Source organism: Ranitomeya imitator, chromosome 4 (genome assembly GCF_032444005.1).
Source record: "Ranitomeya imitator isolate aRanImi1 chromosome 4, aRanImi1.pri, whole genome shotgun sequence".
In the NCBI taxonomy this organism is placed as follows: Eukaryota; Metazoa; Chordata; class Amphibia; order Anura; family Dendrobatidae; genus Ranitomeya; species Ranitomeya imitator.
In genome coordinates, this window is record NC_091285.1 from 332317577 (window position 1) to 332333370 (window position 15794).

Sequence of the window (15794 nt, forward strand, 5' to 3'; positions counted from 1 at the left end):
GCCTTTGCCTTACAAGCCTCGATAATGGGTGATCGAATCCAGCGAGCAATAGTCAACCTGGAGGCGGTCGAACCTCTGCCAGACCCTACAGCGAGAACCCACAAGACATTCGAATGGCGCTGTGAGAGACAAAGCGGCACAAGTCTAACTACGTCAGATTATGTGGGAAACCTCTCACGGAGTACCTAAAGGGAAGGAGAGCAATCTCCTCATTAAAATGAAAGGTGGAGAATTCCACTAAGGTGAAAGGAGGGAGCCGAACGCTACACTACTCTGTCTGTAGAAGTAGAGAGACAGGAAAGAGCTCACTAGAGAGGATAAAAATCACTAGAAAGTTGAAATGGAGGGATCTATCTGATCGGCGCAAAGGAGAAGGAACAAAGGGCGACTGAAATCAAAAGTGGCGATACAGTGGTCGTGATTTCACCCCGCCAGGACAGACAGTCCTGACCCATGTCCTACAAGTTAACTTCTGCTGGACCAGGATCACCAAGGCAGAGAACCTAACTCTCGAGAGTCTACCATAGCTCATTAGAGGTATGCAAAAATTAAAAAGGAAGATATTGCCATACAAGCGCTGTTCATAGCTTCTCGCCTGTGAAAAAGGTGCTAAGTTAAATGACAGAAAGGGACCTTTAAGGCCCTTGATCCTTAACCTTTCTTATTAGATTTGTCTGACTAGGATTAAGAGTCTTCTGAACTGTGGACTGAACAGTAGTTGGCCACACCCAAAATGGCGCTGCGGATATCTTAAGAAGGTGATGGGGCGGAGACAGCAGAAGAATGGGTGGAGCCAGTGGTGGTAGAAGGGGCGGAGGCATCAGCAAGTAGCTTAATCACCCACGCTCAGATCGGGCACATGGCGGCCCTGTTGATTGGCCAGTAGGCAGGGCATAAAAGCCACACTGATTGGCTGGATGTGTATGCACACTGATTGGCCAGCAGACAAACACATGCCGGCCCTGCTGATTGACCAGTGGGCAGGGACTGTCAACCACACTAATAGCACAAGGCCACACCCAAGTTTGATATCGTCCATACCATATGTAGCCTGAGCATACACAGGCTATGAGACTGAATACCTAATGTGACAAACAGTCCACCACCATCATACAAGACCTCTACCTTCACCCAAAAAGCCGCAGGCATCCTGGACATCAGGGAAAGGTACTCCCACCACCTCCATCCTCGATCTATGGGAAAACTCGAAACTTCAAAAGGAGAGGAGGGGATCAAACAATGGGGACAGTGGAAAGGGACACAAAAAAAAAACCAACTAGGAGATATGCGGGGCTTAAAAGAGGGAAACCAAGTGCATGGCCAAGGACTGACACTGGTACACCACAAAAAGAGACGCCACAAAAGGACCACACAAATCTCTGATCACTGACTGCATCAAGGTACTCTGTCCTGCATTTCCGAAGAGAGGATATGGGATGAATAATACCAAACTCATGCCCAAATAGTCATATTCTTCTTTTTTGCTTATATATTAACGAGTTGTCCGCTATTCTGTCCATATTGGTATACATAGTAGGTATGACTGTGAAATTTTGCCTTTTGTGATATACTTCTCGGATTGATTCATTCTTTATGTATACCTTGCCTTGAGATTTGTGTCAAGTTTAAGACTGGTCTAAGACTCAGACCCATGTTGCCTCCAAATGACATTAAACAAAACTGACGAGGTCTGATACTAGCAGGTGAGGTATAGTCTGCTGGGGAGGTGCCAATTTTCATTTAAGACGTATTATTAGTGTCAGCCTCCAGGTGGCAGCAGAATAACCCATGGTTTCTGTGTCCCCCAATGAAGCACTGGAGTAAACAAGCTGCAGTGTATGATTTCAGCTTGGTAACCTTCTCCTGATTTAAGCTGGAAAACTTTATTGTATCTTAAATTTACTGATGTTTCTAGATGAGCAAAACAAAATAAACAAGCATTATTTCTTGTGTTACCTCTTCTTGACGGCTGGAAGCATTTACTCTGACCATGCTACCACGTTCTAGTTGGCCACTTTCATGGAGACGGAGACACACAAGATCAGCAGCGCTGTTAGATGGGGCACAAACCAAAATGCGACTGTCTGGCAAAGCGTAATGTATCTGTAGTAAAAATTAGTATGGAATTTACTTGAAGGAGCTAAATGAATGAACTTTAATGTACAGTTATTGGAAATCGGAACGATAACTATTTATAACTTATTTACATAGTGATTTTGTCCTGTGGACTAGACATTTGTGCCATACAGTGGTGCAGCATTGATAAAACTGCATAAACCTGTCACCCAGATAGTTTTTATATGAACACAGGCATAAGTAAAATATATAGCATCAAAGTTTAGGAAGAGACAAGTGGGTAAGCAGGTCAGTCTATAGGTTAGTCAAGGATAAAGGTGTAATGAATAATTGTGAGGCCATGTGCACACGTTCAGGTTTTTTCGTGCTAAAAATGCTATAAAAACTCATTAAAAACGCATACATTATGCATTCTATCATTTAGAATGCATTCTGCATGTTTTGTGCACATGGATGCGTTTTTTCCGCGAAAAAAACGCATCGCGGTAAACAAATGAGCATGTTCATTATTTTTGTGGATTTTCTGCGTTTTTCCCGCAATTCTATGCATTTGGGAAAAAACGCACAAAAAATGCGTCAAAAACGCGTCAAAAATCCTGACGTGTGAACATACCCTGACATTCATGCAGAAGAGAGAAATCAGATTTTAATTTAGCCCTAGAAGATACAGGAAGCTACTGTGTTGACTGGTAGGGAGCTGAATAAGGGTCCGTTTACATAGACCGACCAGTGCCCCAATACCACTGACAATTACCAATCAGCGTCCGTTTGAATGCCTGTTTACACAGGAAGACCAAAGTAAATAATATGCACTGAGCAATCTATGCTAGTGTGGATAGGTTTCCATTGTTCTTGTTCTTCATTGTTAACTGCAACTCCGTTTACCGTCATTTTTGTGGAACCCTGCAACATCCACGTATACACAATGCTGTACGCTCTGATTGGGATTCTTCTATCTTGCATGAGCTAAATGTCACTCAAACTACAGTATTTATGATTCATGACAAAATCTCCTACTTGTGTCAAGAAGGGTATGTTTCCACGGGGCGTATTTGTTCAGTATTTGTATGTTACAGCATAGTGGAGGGGATTTTATGAAATCCCATCTCCTCTATGTGGTCAGGGCCGGATCCGGCGGCCCTGCGTATCCGGACATGTGGAGCGTCTTTCCAGACCACAGCATGTCTACGAGGGGCGATCCAAAAGTAATGACTCGTATTTATCTTGCAGAGACGCTCTGTCTCCGCAAGATAAATAACTCAGTCTACGAATACGATGCGGTGATTCCGCAGAATTTCCTCTGCGTCCAAAGCACTGCCAATACACCCCATGGAAACATAGACTAATGGTCTTCCACTGTCAATAGGTTTTTTCAAAAACATCTTACAGCTGTATTGAGTAAGGACAGAAATCCAGATTTCAACGATGTATCACTTACTGGGCTTCTTGCTGTAGTTGCTGCAGCTCTACTAGACATCTCAGTGATAATTTTCTGTAATATAGTCCTTGATATCTTTAACCCCTTTCTGACCTCAGACGGGACAGTACGTCCGAGGTCAGATCCCCTGTTTTTATGTGGGCTCCGGCGGTAAGCCAGCATCAAAGCCGGGACATGTCGGCTGTTTTGTACAGCTGACATGTGCCCGCAATAGTGGCAGGTGGAATCGCGATCCACCGCCACTATTAACTAGTTAAATGTCGCTGTCAAATGCTGACAGCGCCATTTAACTAGCGCTTCCGGCCATCAGGCCAAAAATGAGCGCATCGTTGACCCCGTCATGTGATCGGGGGTCAGCGATGTGTCGGCATAACAACCAAAGGTCGGAGACCTCTATGGTTGTTGATCCCGGATTGATATCAGCGCCACCCTGTGGTTGGCACTCATAGCAAGCCTGTAATTCTACTACATAGGAGCAATCTGAGCTTCGCTGCTATGTAGCAGAGCCGATCAGGCTATGCCAGCTTCTAGCCTCCCATGGAGGCTATTGAAGCATGGTAAAAGTAAAAAAATAAGTTTTTAAAAAATATGAAAAAATTATAAAAGTTTAAATCACCCCCCCCTTTCGCCTAATTCAAAATCAAACAATAAAAAAATCAAATATACACATGTTCAGAATCGCACGATCTATCACTAAAAAAAAAGAATTAACGTGATCGCTAAACAGCATAGCAAGAAAAAATTCAAACGCCACAATTACGTTTTTTTGGTCGCCGCGACATTGCATTAGAATGCAATAATGGACAATCAAAAGAACGTATCTGCACAAATGTGGTATGATTAAAAACATCAGCTCGGCACGTAAAAAATAAGCCATCCCCCGACCCCAGAACACAAAAATGGAGACGCTGAGGGTATCTGAAAATGGTGCAATATTTTTTTTTAGCAAAGTTTGGAATTTTTTTTTTAAACACTTTGGCGCATTTTTTTTTTTTAGCAAAGTTTGGAATTTTTTTTACCACTTAGATAAAAAAAATAACCTAGACATGTTTGGTGTCTATGAACTTGTAATGACTTTTTTTTTTTGCAATTTCACCGCACTTGGAATTTTTTTTCCCGTTTTCTAGCCCAAGACATGCTAAAACCAATGAGTTCGTTGTACAACTCGTCCCGCAAAAAATTAGCCCTCACATGGCCATAAAAAAAAGTTATGGCTCTGGATATGAGGGGAGCGAAAAATGAAAAAAGCTGGGGTCATGAAGGGGTTAAGCTTTAGCTATTCCCATTCCCACCACTAACTGCCAGTTTTCTGCCTATGCACAGTTTAGACAGAGCTGTCAATCAATGGGCAAACGAGGTTATACAGAGCTCATCATTATTTATCACTTATCTTAAATCAAATCTGTCAGCAGGTTTTGGCTACGTAATCTGAGAGCAGCATAACGTAGAGACACAGAGACAGACTCTGATCCCAGTAATGCAGTTTATAGAGTGCAGCAGTTGTGATAAAATCTATTCTGTGCATCTAAAAGTGCTCTGAATGCTGAGCCCTCTATAACCCTACACACCAATGATTGGCAGCTTTTTTAGTACACTGTACATTGTCAGAAAGCTGCTAATCAGTGGTGGAGTGGGGTGTGGCTGGACTAATAGGCACAAGACACTTAGTCCTGCAGTGATAATCTCCTCCTGATAAAACATTTATTTTATTGAAACAGCAACACAGCCCAGTAAGTGACCTAGCAAGAGGAATTCCCATACGCTTTTATAATTAGAGTAGGGACACTGGCTGAGCAGCAGCTGAAAGCAACTCCTAAAAAACCACGATCTAGTGAGTCCTATGAAACAGCATTGTAGCATGGTGTTTGGGAGAGAAGGAATGCAAAATAAAGTAATGTCAATAATGTATGCTCCCGAAAAACTTGCAACTACGCAACGTCTGGAAAAGAATTAAATGCATTTTAAAACGTTTAATCCCTAAGATGTCCATAAGTATTTATATTGCTCACTCTTGATATGGAAAAAAGGTTATGACCAACTAAACTATAACGATCATTTTGTGGTTGTGAATTGCCCTTACATCTCTAACCTTTGATGTACGACTTATGGACACTGATATACTTAATGTGTGGTTTCAATAAACTAAAACACCGGGAGGAGATTTTTAAATAATGCTATAAAATACCACTGTGGTGAAAGTAAAACAAAATAAAAATAACGCATTTAACAATACGATACACAGCAGTCTACCATAAAATGGATTTAAAAAAAAAATCTGTCACCTGCAGAATAGCTTCAATGACTGTAACAGTTTTCCCTGTGCCCGGTGGCCCAAAGAGAATATAAGGAGTAGGGCGGCAATCTCCACTTAATATCCTTGTCACTGCCAACTTTTGTCGATCATTCAACATTGGATTGAAGAATTGGCACATTTTTTTCATTTGGGATTTCTCACCTGCACACATGTCATGAACATCGTTACATTTATTTCTCCAAAATATATATCCATATTCTTAAAGAAACCGTATTCACGGAATAATAACAAAAGAATAAGAGCAGTAACAACTTTTATTTAAAAAGTTTAAAAAAAAAACCCAAATCACCGACCTCGGCTTTTCGTCTGTGTAGCCACCGTCACCATGTCACTCATGCAGATTGCATTCTTCCCTCGTATGCACGGCTTGCTCTGTTCATGGAAAATAGAACTGAAATGGTCATCTAAGCAAAAATCATATTATACACAGAAAAGAAACGGACCGTGAAATAACTTATGAGGTCAAACTACAACATTTAATTCAGTACAGGACATGGACATACAGTGCTGTTATAGAACCTGTTCCATTGATACTTTCTCTTTAGGCTTGAAATGTGCGGTCTTTTTTAACATCATATTAAGTATCTGATGTTTTTACCCTGGAATGTTATGTTCACAAGAGTGTATAAAAAAATTATACGATTTTCAGACTTTTTTCATCTGTGTGGCATCCATTTATATACATCAGAAGTAGTTCAAATTTACCAAACAGTATCCTATCTTTAAGATGGTGTATGGATCCCATTTTGTTTTTGGGACACCCAAACATTTGAATAGGCAAGTCTCTTATGAAACTGGAAGAAGACAAGTGCATGCTGTTTTTTTTTTTTTTTTGTTTGCTTTTAACCCCTTCACCCCAAAGCCTGTTTTCACCTAAGTGACCGGGCCAATTTTTACAATTCTGACCACTGTCACTTTATGAGGTCATAACTCTGAAACGCTTCAACGGATGCTGGTGATTCTGACATTGTTTTCTCATGACATATTGTACTTCATGATAGTGGTAAAACTTCTTCGATATGACTTGCATTTATTTGTGAAAAAAACAAAAATTTGTTGGAAATTATGAAAATTTAGCAATTTTCAAACTTTTAGTTTTTATGCCCTTAAATTAGAGAGTTATATCACATAATATAGTTAATAAACAACATTTCCGACATGTCTGCTTTACATCAGCACAATTTTGGAAACATAATTTTTTTTTGTTAGGGAGTTAAGGGTTAAAAGTTGATCAGCGATTTCTCATTTTTGCAACAAAATTTGCAAAACAATTTTTTTTACGGACCACCTCACACTTGAAGTGACTTTGAGGGGTCTATATGACAGAAAATGCCCAAAAGTGACACCATTCTAAAAACTGCACCCCTCAAGGTACTCAAAACCACATTCAAAACGTTTATTAACCCTTCAGGTGCTTCACAAGAATTTTTTGAATGTTTAAAAAAAATTGAACATTTAACTTTTTTTTCACAAAATTTTTACTTCAGGTCCAATTTGTTTCATTTTACCAAGGGTAACAGGAGAAATTGGACCACAAAAGTCATTGTACAATTTGTCTCGAGTACGCCGATACCCCATACGTGGGGGTAAACCACTGTTTGGGCACATGGCTCAAGAGCTCGGAAGGGAAGGAGCGCCATTTGACTTTTCAATGCAAGATTTGCTGGAATTGAGATCGGAGCCCATGTCACGATTGGAGAGCCCCTGACGTGCCTAAACAGTGGAAACCCCCACAAGTGACACCATTTTGGAAAGTAGACCCTCTAAGGAACTAATCTAGATGTGTGGTGAGCACTTTGAACCTCCAAGTGCTTCACAGAAGTTTATAATGTAGAGCCGTAAAAAAATTTCATATTAATTTTCACAAAAAATGATCTTTTTGCCCCCAATTTTTTTTTCCCAAGGGTAACAGGATAAATTGGACCCCAAAAGTTGTTGTGCAATTTGTCCTGAGTACGCTGATACTTCATATATGGGGATAAACCACTGTTTGAGCGCATGGCAGAGCTCAGAAGGGAAGGAGCGCCATTTGACTTTTCACTGCAAAATTGGCTGGAATTGAGATCGGAACCCATGTCGCATTTGGAGAGCCCCTGACGTGCCTTAACAGTGGAAACCCACCACAAGTGACCCCAAATTGGAAAGAAGACCCCCTAAGGAACTTATCTAGATGTGTGGTGAGCACTTTTAACCCCCAATTGTTTCACTAAAGTTTAGAATGTAGCGGTGTGAAAATTAAAAAATCATTTTTTCTTTCCACAAAATGATGTTCTAGCCCACAATTTTTTTTTCCCCAAGGGTAACAGGAGAAATTGGACCACAAAAGTTATTGTCCAATTTGTCCTGAGTATGCTGATACCCCATATGTGGGGGGGGGAACCACCGTTTGAGTGCATGGCAGAGCTTGGAAGGGAAGGAGCGCCGTTTGAAATGCAGACTTAGATGGATTGGTCTGCAGGCGTCATATTGCATTTGCAGAGCCCCTGATGTACCTAGCCAGTAGAAACCCCCCACAAGTGTCCCCATATTGGAAACTAGACCCCCCCAAGGAATTTATCTAGATGTGTTGTGAAAGCTTTGAACCAACAAGTGTTTCCCTACAGTTTATAACGCAGAGCCGTGAAAATAAAAAATATTTTTTTTCCACAAAAATGATATTTTAGCCCCCACGTTTTTATTTTCCCAAGGGTAACAGGACAAAAAAGACCCCAAAGGTTGTTGTCCAACTTGTCCTGAGAACGCTGATACCCCATATGTTGGGGGGAACCACTGTTTGGGTGCACGGCAGAGCTCGGAAGTGAAGGAGCGCCGTTTGAAATGCAGACTTAGATGGATTGGTCTGCAGGCGTCATGTTGCATTTGCAGAGCCCCTGATGTACCTAAACAGTAGAAACCCCCCACAAGTGACCCCATATTGGAAACTAGACCCCCCAAGGAACTTATCTAGATGTGTTGTGAGAACTTTGAACCAACAAGTGTTTCACTACAGTTTATAACGCAGAGCCATGAAAATAAAAAATATTTTTTTTTCCACGAAAATGATATTTTAGCCCCCACGTTTTTATTTTCCCCAAGGATAACAGGACAAATTGGACCCCAAAAGTTGTTATCCAACTTGTCCTGAGAACGCTGATACCCCATATGTTGGGGGGAACCACTGTTTGGGCGCACAGGAGAACTCGGAAGGGATGGAGCACTGTTTTAGTTTTTCAAAGCAGAATTGGCTGGAATTGAGATCGGACGCCATGTCGCGTTTAGAGAGCCCCTGATGTGCCTAAACAGTGGAGACCCCCCCAATTATAACTGAAACCCTAATCCAAACACACCCCTAACCCTAATCCCAACGGTAACCCTAACCCCAACCCTAACCCTAGCCCCAACCCTAGTCCTAACCCTAATGGGAAAATGGAAATAAATACATTTTTTTACATTTTATTATTTTTCCCTAGCTAAGGGGGTGATGAAGGGGGGGTTGATTTACTTTTATAGCGTTTTTTGGCAGATTTTTAGGGTTGGCAGCTGTCACACACTAAAAGACGCTTTTTATTGCAAAAAATAGTTTTTGCATCACCACATTTTGAGAGCTATAATTTATCCATATTTTTGCCCACAGAGTCATATGAGGTCTTGTTTTTTGCGGCACGAGTTGACGTTTTTATTGGTACCATTTTCGGGCAGATGACATTTTTTGATCGCTTTTTATTCCGATTTTTGTGAGGCGGAATGAACAAAAACCAGCAATTCCTGAAATTCTTTTAGGGGGGCGTTTATACCGTTCCACGTGTGGTAAAATTGATAAAGCAGCTTTATTCTTCAGGTCAGTACGATTACAGCGATACCTCATTTATGTAATTTTTTTTTATGTTTTGGCGCTTTTACACAATAAAAACTATTTTATATAAAAAAAATAATTGTTTTTGCATCGCTTTATTCTGAGAGCTATAACTTTTTTATTTTTCTGCTGATAATGCTGTATGGCGGCTTTTTTTTTGCGGGACAAGATGACGTTTTCAGCGGTGCCATGGTTATTTATAGCCGTCATTTTGATCGCGTTATTCCACTTTTTGTTCGGCGGTATGATAATAAAGCAACGTTTTTTGCCTTGGTTTTTTTTTTTTTTTTCCGGTGTTCACTGAAGGGGTTAACTAGTGGGATAGTTTTATAGAGCGGGTCGTTACGGACGCGGCGATACCAAATATGTGCACTTTTATTGTTTTTTTTTAATTTACATAAATAAATGGATTTACTGGGAACTGCTTTTTTTTCTCTTTATTTGGGGATTTTTTAAATTTTTTTTATACATTCTATTTTTTTTTAAACTTTCTACCATTGTCCCAGGCAATTAGTTGAAAAAAAAAAAAAAAACAATCAGCTGAACAGTCTACTGAAGAGCATTGGTCTGCGTGCCGGTCCTTTTTTTTGTTTATTTTTAACAGAAAACGAAAATATAGTCGTGCCATCTTGAATAAGGGTAATTTGAAATGAAAAAATGGCTTGCAGATCTAACTGTGGATCTGATGCAAGTTCTATTGCACAATTTGTTATGCATTACATGTGCATTTTGATTTGAATGTCACTCCATTTATTGAAAAGAGTGATACCTGAGTGAAAATCCACAATAAACACCGATTAATTTCCACTGAGGATTTAGTAACAACTCTGCAATAGATCTGCAATGAATCTGAAAAATCTGCTTATATTACTTGCAGAATTCATCACGGCTTGAACCCTACGTTGCAAAGGATAGCATAGGGTGAAATTCACAGTGAAAATGATCTTCAGCAAATCCTCGACATGCGAACAAAACCCTTACACACCATTGAACACTGATTAAACACAGCTTTAAGAACGGGAAAAGGAGTTTAGAGATTACTCAAAAGTGATTTAGAGGACAGCATCCATAAATGCAACGTGCTTGGGCAATGTGACACAAGAACACATCAGACTGTACAGCAAAATTCAGATAATACAGGTTTCTGGAAGGGCACTAGAACAGAGGAGCATATTTGTTCTGTAATTACACGCCACTGAAGAGCTCTGATATAGGCCAGAGAATTGCACAAATTAGAGGTCTCAGCTGAACAGCAGCACTAAAGGGATCAGCGTAATATGCTTTGTTCTTCACATGAAAAGGGCGCAGCACTAAATAATAACCCCTTCTCTCATGAAGATGGAGAAGTGTATTACCATGGCACAGAAGAATGGGCAAGGACATGTTATAAGGGCAATCAACAGATAAAAGCACCACAAAAAGGCACAGTCTGGGCACAGAACATCTTTGTGCCATTGCTGAATTTCGACTTTCCTGTGTGTAGTATGAAGGCTGGAAACACGTAATAGCCAATGGCTTCTCCTTTGTAAATAGAATAAAAGCTAAACCACTGATGCCCCAATATTTTACATATATATTGGACACTTTGGAGGTTTTGCCCTTCTCTGTGCCAAATTCAAAGGCTGCACAGCGTTTGCCAAGTTTGGCACACTTCTACATATAACACTTCAGTCATGAGGCTACGTTCCTCTTATTTACCTCCCTCCCCTTACTGGAACGAGTTTGCTACTTTTTGTGCAAATTTATATAAAGTCGCAATTCAGAAGTATTCGTTTTGATTTAATGTTTGTTCCTTTTGCAATGTTATTCACAATTCTTTTCACCCCAGGCCAAGCAACCTGTGCACTTTTCTTCATAAGCCACAGGAACGCATGATGCAATTTTTCCAATTGTTCCGAGCAATACCACTAACTACGCTTTGTGCGCCGAATCAAAAGGCTTCTTTCCCAATAAGGGCTTGTGTGTAATATACCTGAGTTTCCTGCTGGGCGACTGTCTGAGCTTTCTCGTCCACATAATCCCGCATGTTGATCCCCGTTGTGATGACTTGTGGAGACTGTAATACCACAGTTTCTGGAAAAAGCACTTGGGAGACAATAGCAATCAAAATAAAATCGTATCTTCCTTTCGACTTGTCAATATACAGTTAGGTCCATATAGATTTGGACAGAGACAACATTTTTCTCATTTTGGTTATAGACATTACCACAATGAATTTTAAACAAAACAATTCAGATGCAGGTGAAAGTTCAGACTTTCAGCTTTCATTTGAGGGTATCCACATTAAAATTGGACGAAGGGTTTAGGAGTTAAAGCTCCTTAACATGTGCCACCCTGTCTTTAAAGGGACCAAAAGTAATTGGACAGATTCAATAATTTTAAATAAAATGTTCATTTTTAGTACTTTGTTGAAAACCCTTTGTATCGTGTGCACTTACTTGCTCTGACTGTCCCTGGATGTAAACGCCTTGAATGGCGCAGCAGAGCTCCTATCCATTTTCTGCAGAATGACCACCATTGCACCGAATACGAGCTTTTCCAATGAATAGGAGCGGTTCTGCATCTCCATTCAAAGTGATTACATCGGAGCACATCGATACCAATGACAAATTTAGAGGGAGGTTGAAGGTCCTTAAAAATGATTACAGGGAACTAGGAGAGAAGATGAAGGCCATGACCTCCAAGATACAAACAAGCTCATGTCATTCCTTTCATCCAAAACTAGAGGGCCCAAGGCTTCCTACTGGAGCAAAATTTTCTGTCCACTCCCTTCTCATTCCGGTATCAAGAAGCGTTATAACCCAGCATAACTAAGGCCGCGGGGATCACCCCCATGCTCTTCATGGACGTGTTGTAATTGCTTTGTCACACCGACACCAGTATGCATGGAACAAAAATGTTCTATAAATCTAACAGGCGAGCTTCTGATTGTTTGCCATTACAAAAAAAAAATTGTGTTGGATAAAAATATCAAGTATACAAAGAGCTGTGCCTTACATGATCTGTTTCACTGTACAATGTACATCTCCTATATGAATAAACCTAGTTTGTCTATGAATGACAGCGATGTCCATATTTAAAATTCAATATGGGCACAAAGCATTCTACAGCTGCTGGATTGTCCCCTGCATGGGGATGCTACTCTCTTATATCGCAGGTCAGTAAAAAGACGTATTAGAGGTCACTAAGAGGTTAAGTAGCTCTCTTATAAGGTCACCACTTACCTGCTTGTCCAAGATGTTCTGCTTGTTCTACAGCAAACTGACACCGTCTGCTACTGGTTCTATAAAGAATGACAAAAAAAAAGTGAACCATCTATACAGCCTTAATGTGACTAGGAGGCATAAATCCACAGCCCAAATGTCTCAAGCACCTTGCCCATATCTGGCTAACCACTACTAATGAGTAGAGTTGAGCAAATTTGTAAAAATTTGGTTCCGATTACAATGGGCGGCAAATATTGTTTTTGCAATAGTCGCCGAACATCAATGGAGTCAATGGGAGTAGAAATGACCGAATATGTTCAGAACTGATCATCAAACATAAACTCGGCTCGAATTGGGTAGCAATATGGCACGAATCTGTCAATTTCATATTTGGTGACCGAATCCGAACAAATTCGCTCAACTCTAGTAATGAATTAGGCTCTGCTCCCATGTCCAAATGTCATCCATTTGCAACAGATCAGTAATAATAAAAAAAACAAAAAAAAACCCACAGATCTGCTACAAACATAACTACAGCAAATGCAAAATGAGAACAAAGGTTTAAGTTTTTACGTGATCCTTCAAAAAAATGAAGGTCTTTAAGGGTAAGTTCACACAGGGCATTTTTGCTGTTTTTTATGCTAATTTTCAGCTGCTTGTTACAGTACCAGCAAAGCCTATGAGATTTCAGAAATCTCATGCACACATATTGTTTTTTTTTGTGTCATCAGGATTTTGGACATAGAGCATGTCACTTCTTTCAGAGTTTTTCCAGCATTTTCAACCCACTGACTTTAATGGATAGTGAAAAAAACGCTACAAATACGCAGGATGACTTTTCTTGCAGCGTATTTGCTGCAGAAAAGTCAAGGAGAGTCGGATGTGACGTCACACTTGGCTCTGCTACATCTAGATGGCAGGGTGCATGATGTGTCCATGCAGCCGGTCATCCAGCAGTGCGGACCCGATCCCCATTCTCTTGAATGGGGGGTCTGACAATACAGTGTTTGACACTGTCATATGCATGACAGCGCGGCAAACCAACGCTTCTGATCATCATGGAAATCCTCCCCGCCGGTCAGAGCCGTGGCTCCCCGGGAGCCCTCAGCTGTGATCGGAGGTGTAAACTTTACCATCGATCACTGGTGTCAGCTGATGGGACTACTGCTCCCATCATCTGACACCTACAGCCGCTAATTACTGTGACAGCAGGAGCGGCGGATGGGAGTGTTCATTTGCTGCTCCTGCGCTATTAATAAATAATTTAAAAAAAAGGCATGGTTCCCCCCTAATTTTGATAACCAGCCAGACAAAACTCACAACCCCCAGCTGTCAGCTTCAGCAAGGCTAGATATCAAAAATAGAGGAGTCTTCAGGCTTTAAAAAAAAAAATATATATATATTTAAATAATTTAAAAAAACAGCGTGGGGTCCCCCCTATTTTTTACAACCAGCCTTGCTAAAGCTCACAGCTGGGGGCTGATATTCTCAGGCTGGTAAGAGGCCATTGATATAGGCCCCAGCCTAAAAATAGCAGCCCACAACTGCCCAGAAAAGGCTCATCAATTAGATGCGCCAATTCTGTATCTTTGCCCGGCTCTTCCCACTTGTCCTGTAGGCGTAGCTGTGGCAAGCGGGGTAATGAGGGGTTAATGTCACCTTCCTATTGAAAGGTGACATTAAGCCGGCTTAGTAATGGAGAGGTGTCAATAAGACATCTATCCATTAGTAATCCTATATTAAAGGGTTAAATAAACACACACATGCAGAAAAAAGTCTTCTAATGAAATAACTATAAACATAAGGATGAATGACCTCGGGGAGATCAAAACATCCAACACCGCGGAGACACCATCACGTGTTTCTCAATGCAGTGACCCAGAACACTGCTCCCATCCCTTATGGGAAATATGCAAATGCATGTAGAAAAGCCGCGGAGACACCATCACGTGTTTCTCAACGCAAGCAATGAATAGCCAGGTCTTTCACCGGGAAGGAACAACCACGGGAAGGGCAGCATCCAAAAAGGAAAACCACCTATGCCAAAACATGGTATCCATCCACAGACAGCTGTTTCGGGGTTTTTGCCCCTCAGCAGTGTGGAGTAGGAAACTGGCTATTAGGAGCAGTGCCTACTAAAAAGACTATAAACATAAGGATGAATGACTTCGGGGAGATCAAAACATCCAACACCGCGGAGACACCATCACGTGTTTCTCAACGCAGTGATCCAGAACACTGCTCCCATCCCTTATGGGAAATATGCAAATGCATGTAGAAGAGCCGCGGAGACACCATCCTTTTTGGATGCTGCCCTTCCTGTGGTTGTTCCTTCCCGGTGAAAGACCTGGCTATTCATTGCTTGCGTTGAGAAACACGTGATGGTGTCTCCACGGCTTTTCTACATGCATTTGCATATTTCCCATAAGGGATGGGAGCAGTGTTCTGGATCACTGCGTTGAGAAACACGTGATGGTGTCTCCGCGGTGTTGGATGTTTTGATCTCCCCGAGGTCATTCATCCTTATGTTTGTAGTCCTATTACCAGGCACTGCTCCTAATAGCCAGTTTCCTACTCCACACTGATGAGGGGCAAATACCCCGAAACAGCTGTCTGTGGATGGATACCATGTTTTGGCATAGGTGGTTTTCCTTTTTGGATGCTGCCCTTCCCGTGGTTGTTCCTTCCCGGTGAAAGACCTGGCTATTCATTGCTTGCGTTGAGAAACACGTGATGGTGTCTCCGCGGCTTTTCTACATGCATTTTAATGAAATAAAACACCACACAGTTTTACCATTTTATTATTCTGCCATTCCAAAGCGAAGCCATTGATCTTCTGAAATAAAAATAATAAACCAAAAGTATACTCCCTGATCTGTCATTGTCCGATATAACGAGTGTCCCATGCAGAATCTGTGGGGAGATAAA

General features: G+C 41.1%; 1 protein-coding gene across 1 annotated transcript in view; it reads right to left on the reverse strand.

Annotated features, from left to right (window-relative positions):
• Positions 1–15794, reverse strand: part of MOV10L1 (Mov10 like RNA helicase 1) — a 317167-nt gene that overhangs the window by 46226 nt on the left and 255147 nt on the right. Inside the window, exons 13-17 of the mRNA XM_069764946.1 lie at positions 12885–12943; positions 11633–11745; positions 6122–6200; positions 5797–5969; positions 1957–2103 (exon numbers count right to left, since the gene is read on the reverse strand). Coding sequence (XP_069621047.1) covers positions 1957–2103; positions 5797–5969; positions 6122–6200; positions 11633–11745; positions 12885–12943 — 571 coding nt within the window. The remainder of the gene's footprint in view (positions 1–1956; positions 2104–5796; positions 5970–6121; positions 6201–11632; positions 11746–12884; positions 12944–15794) is intronic.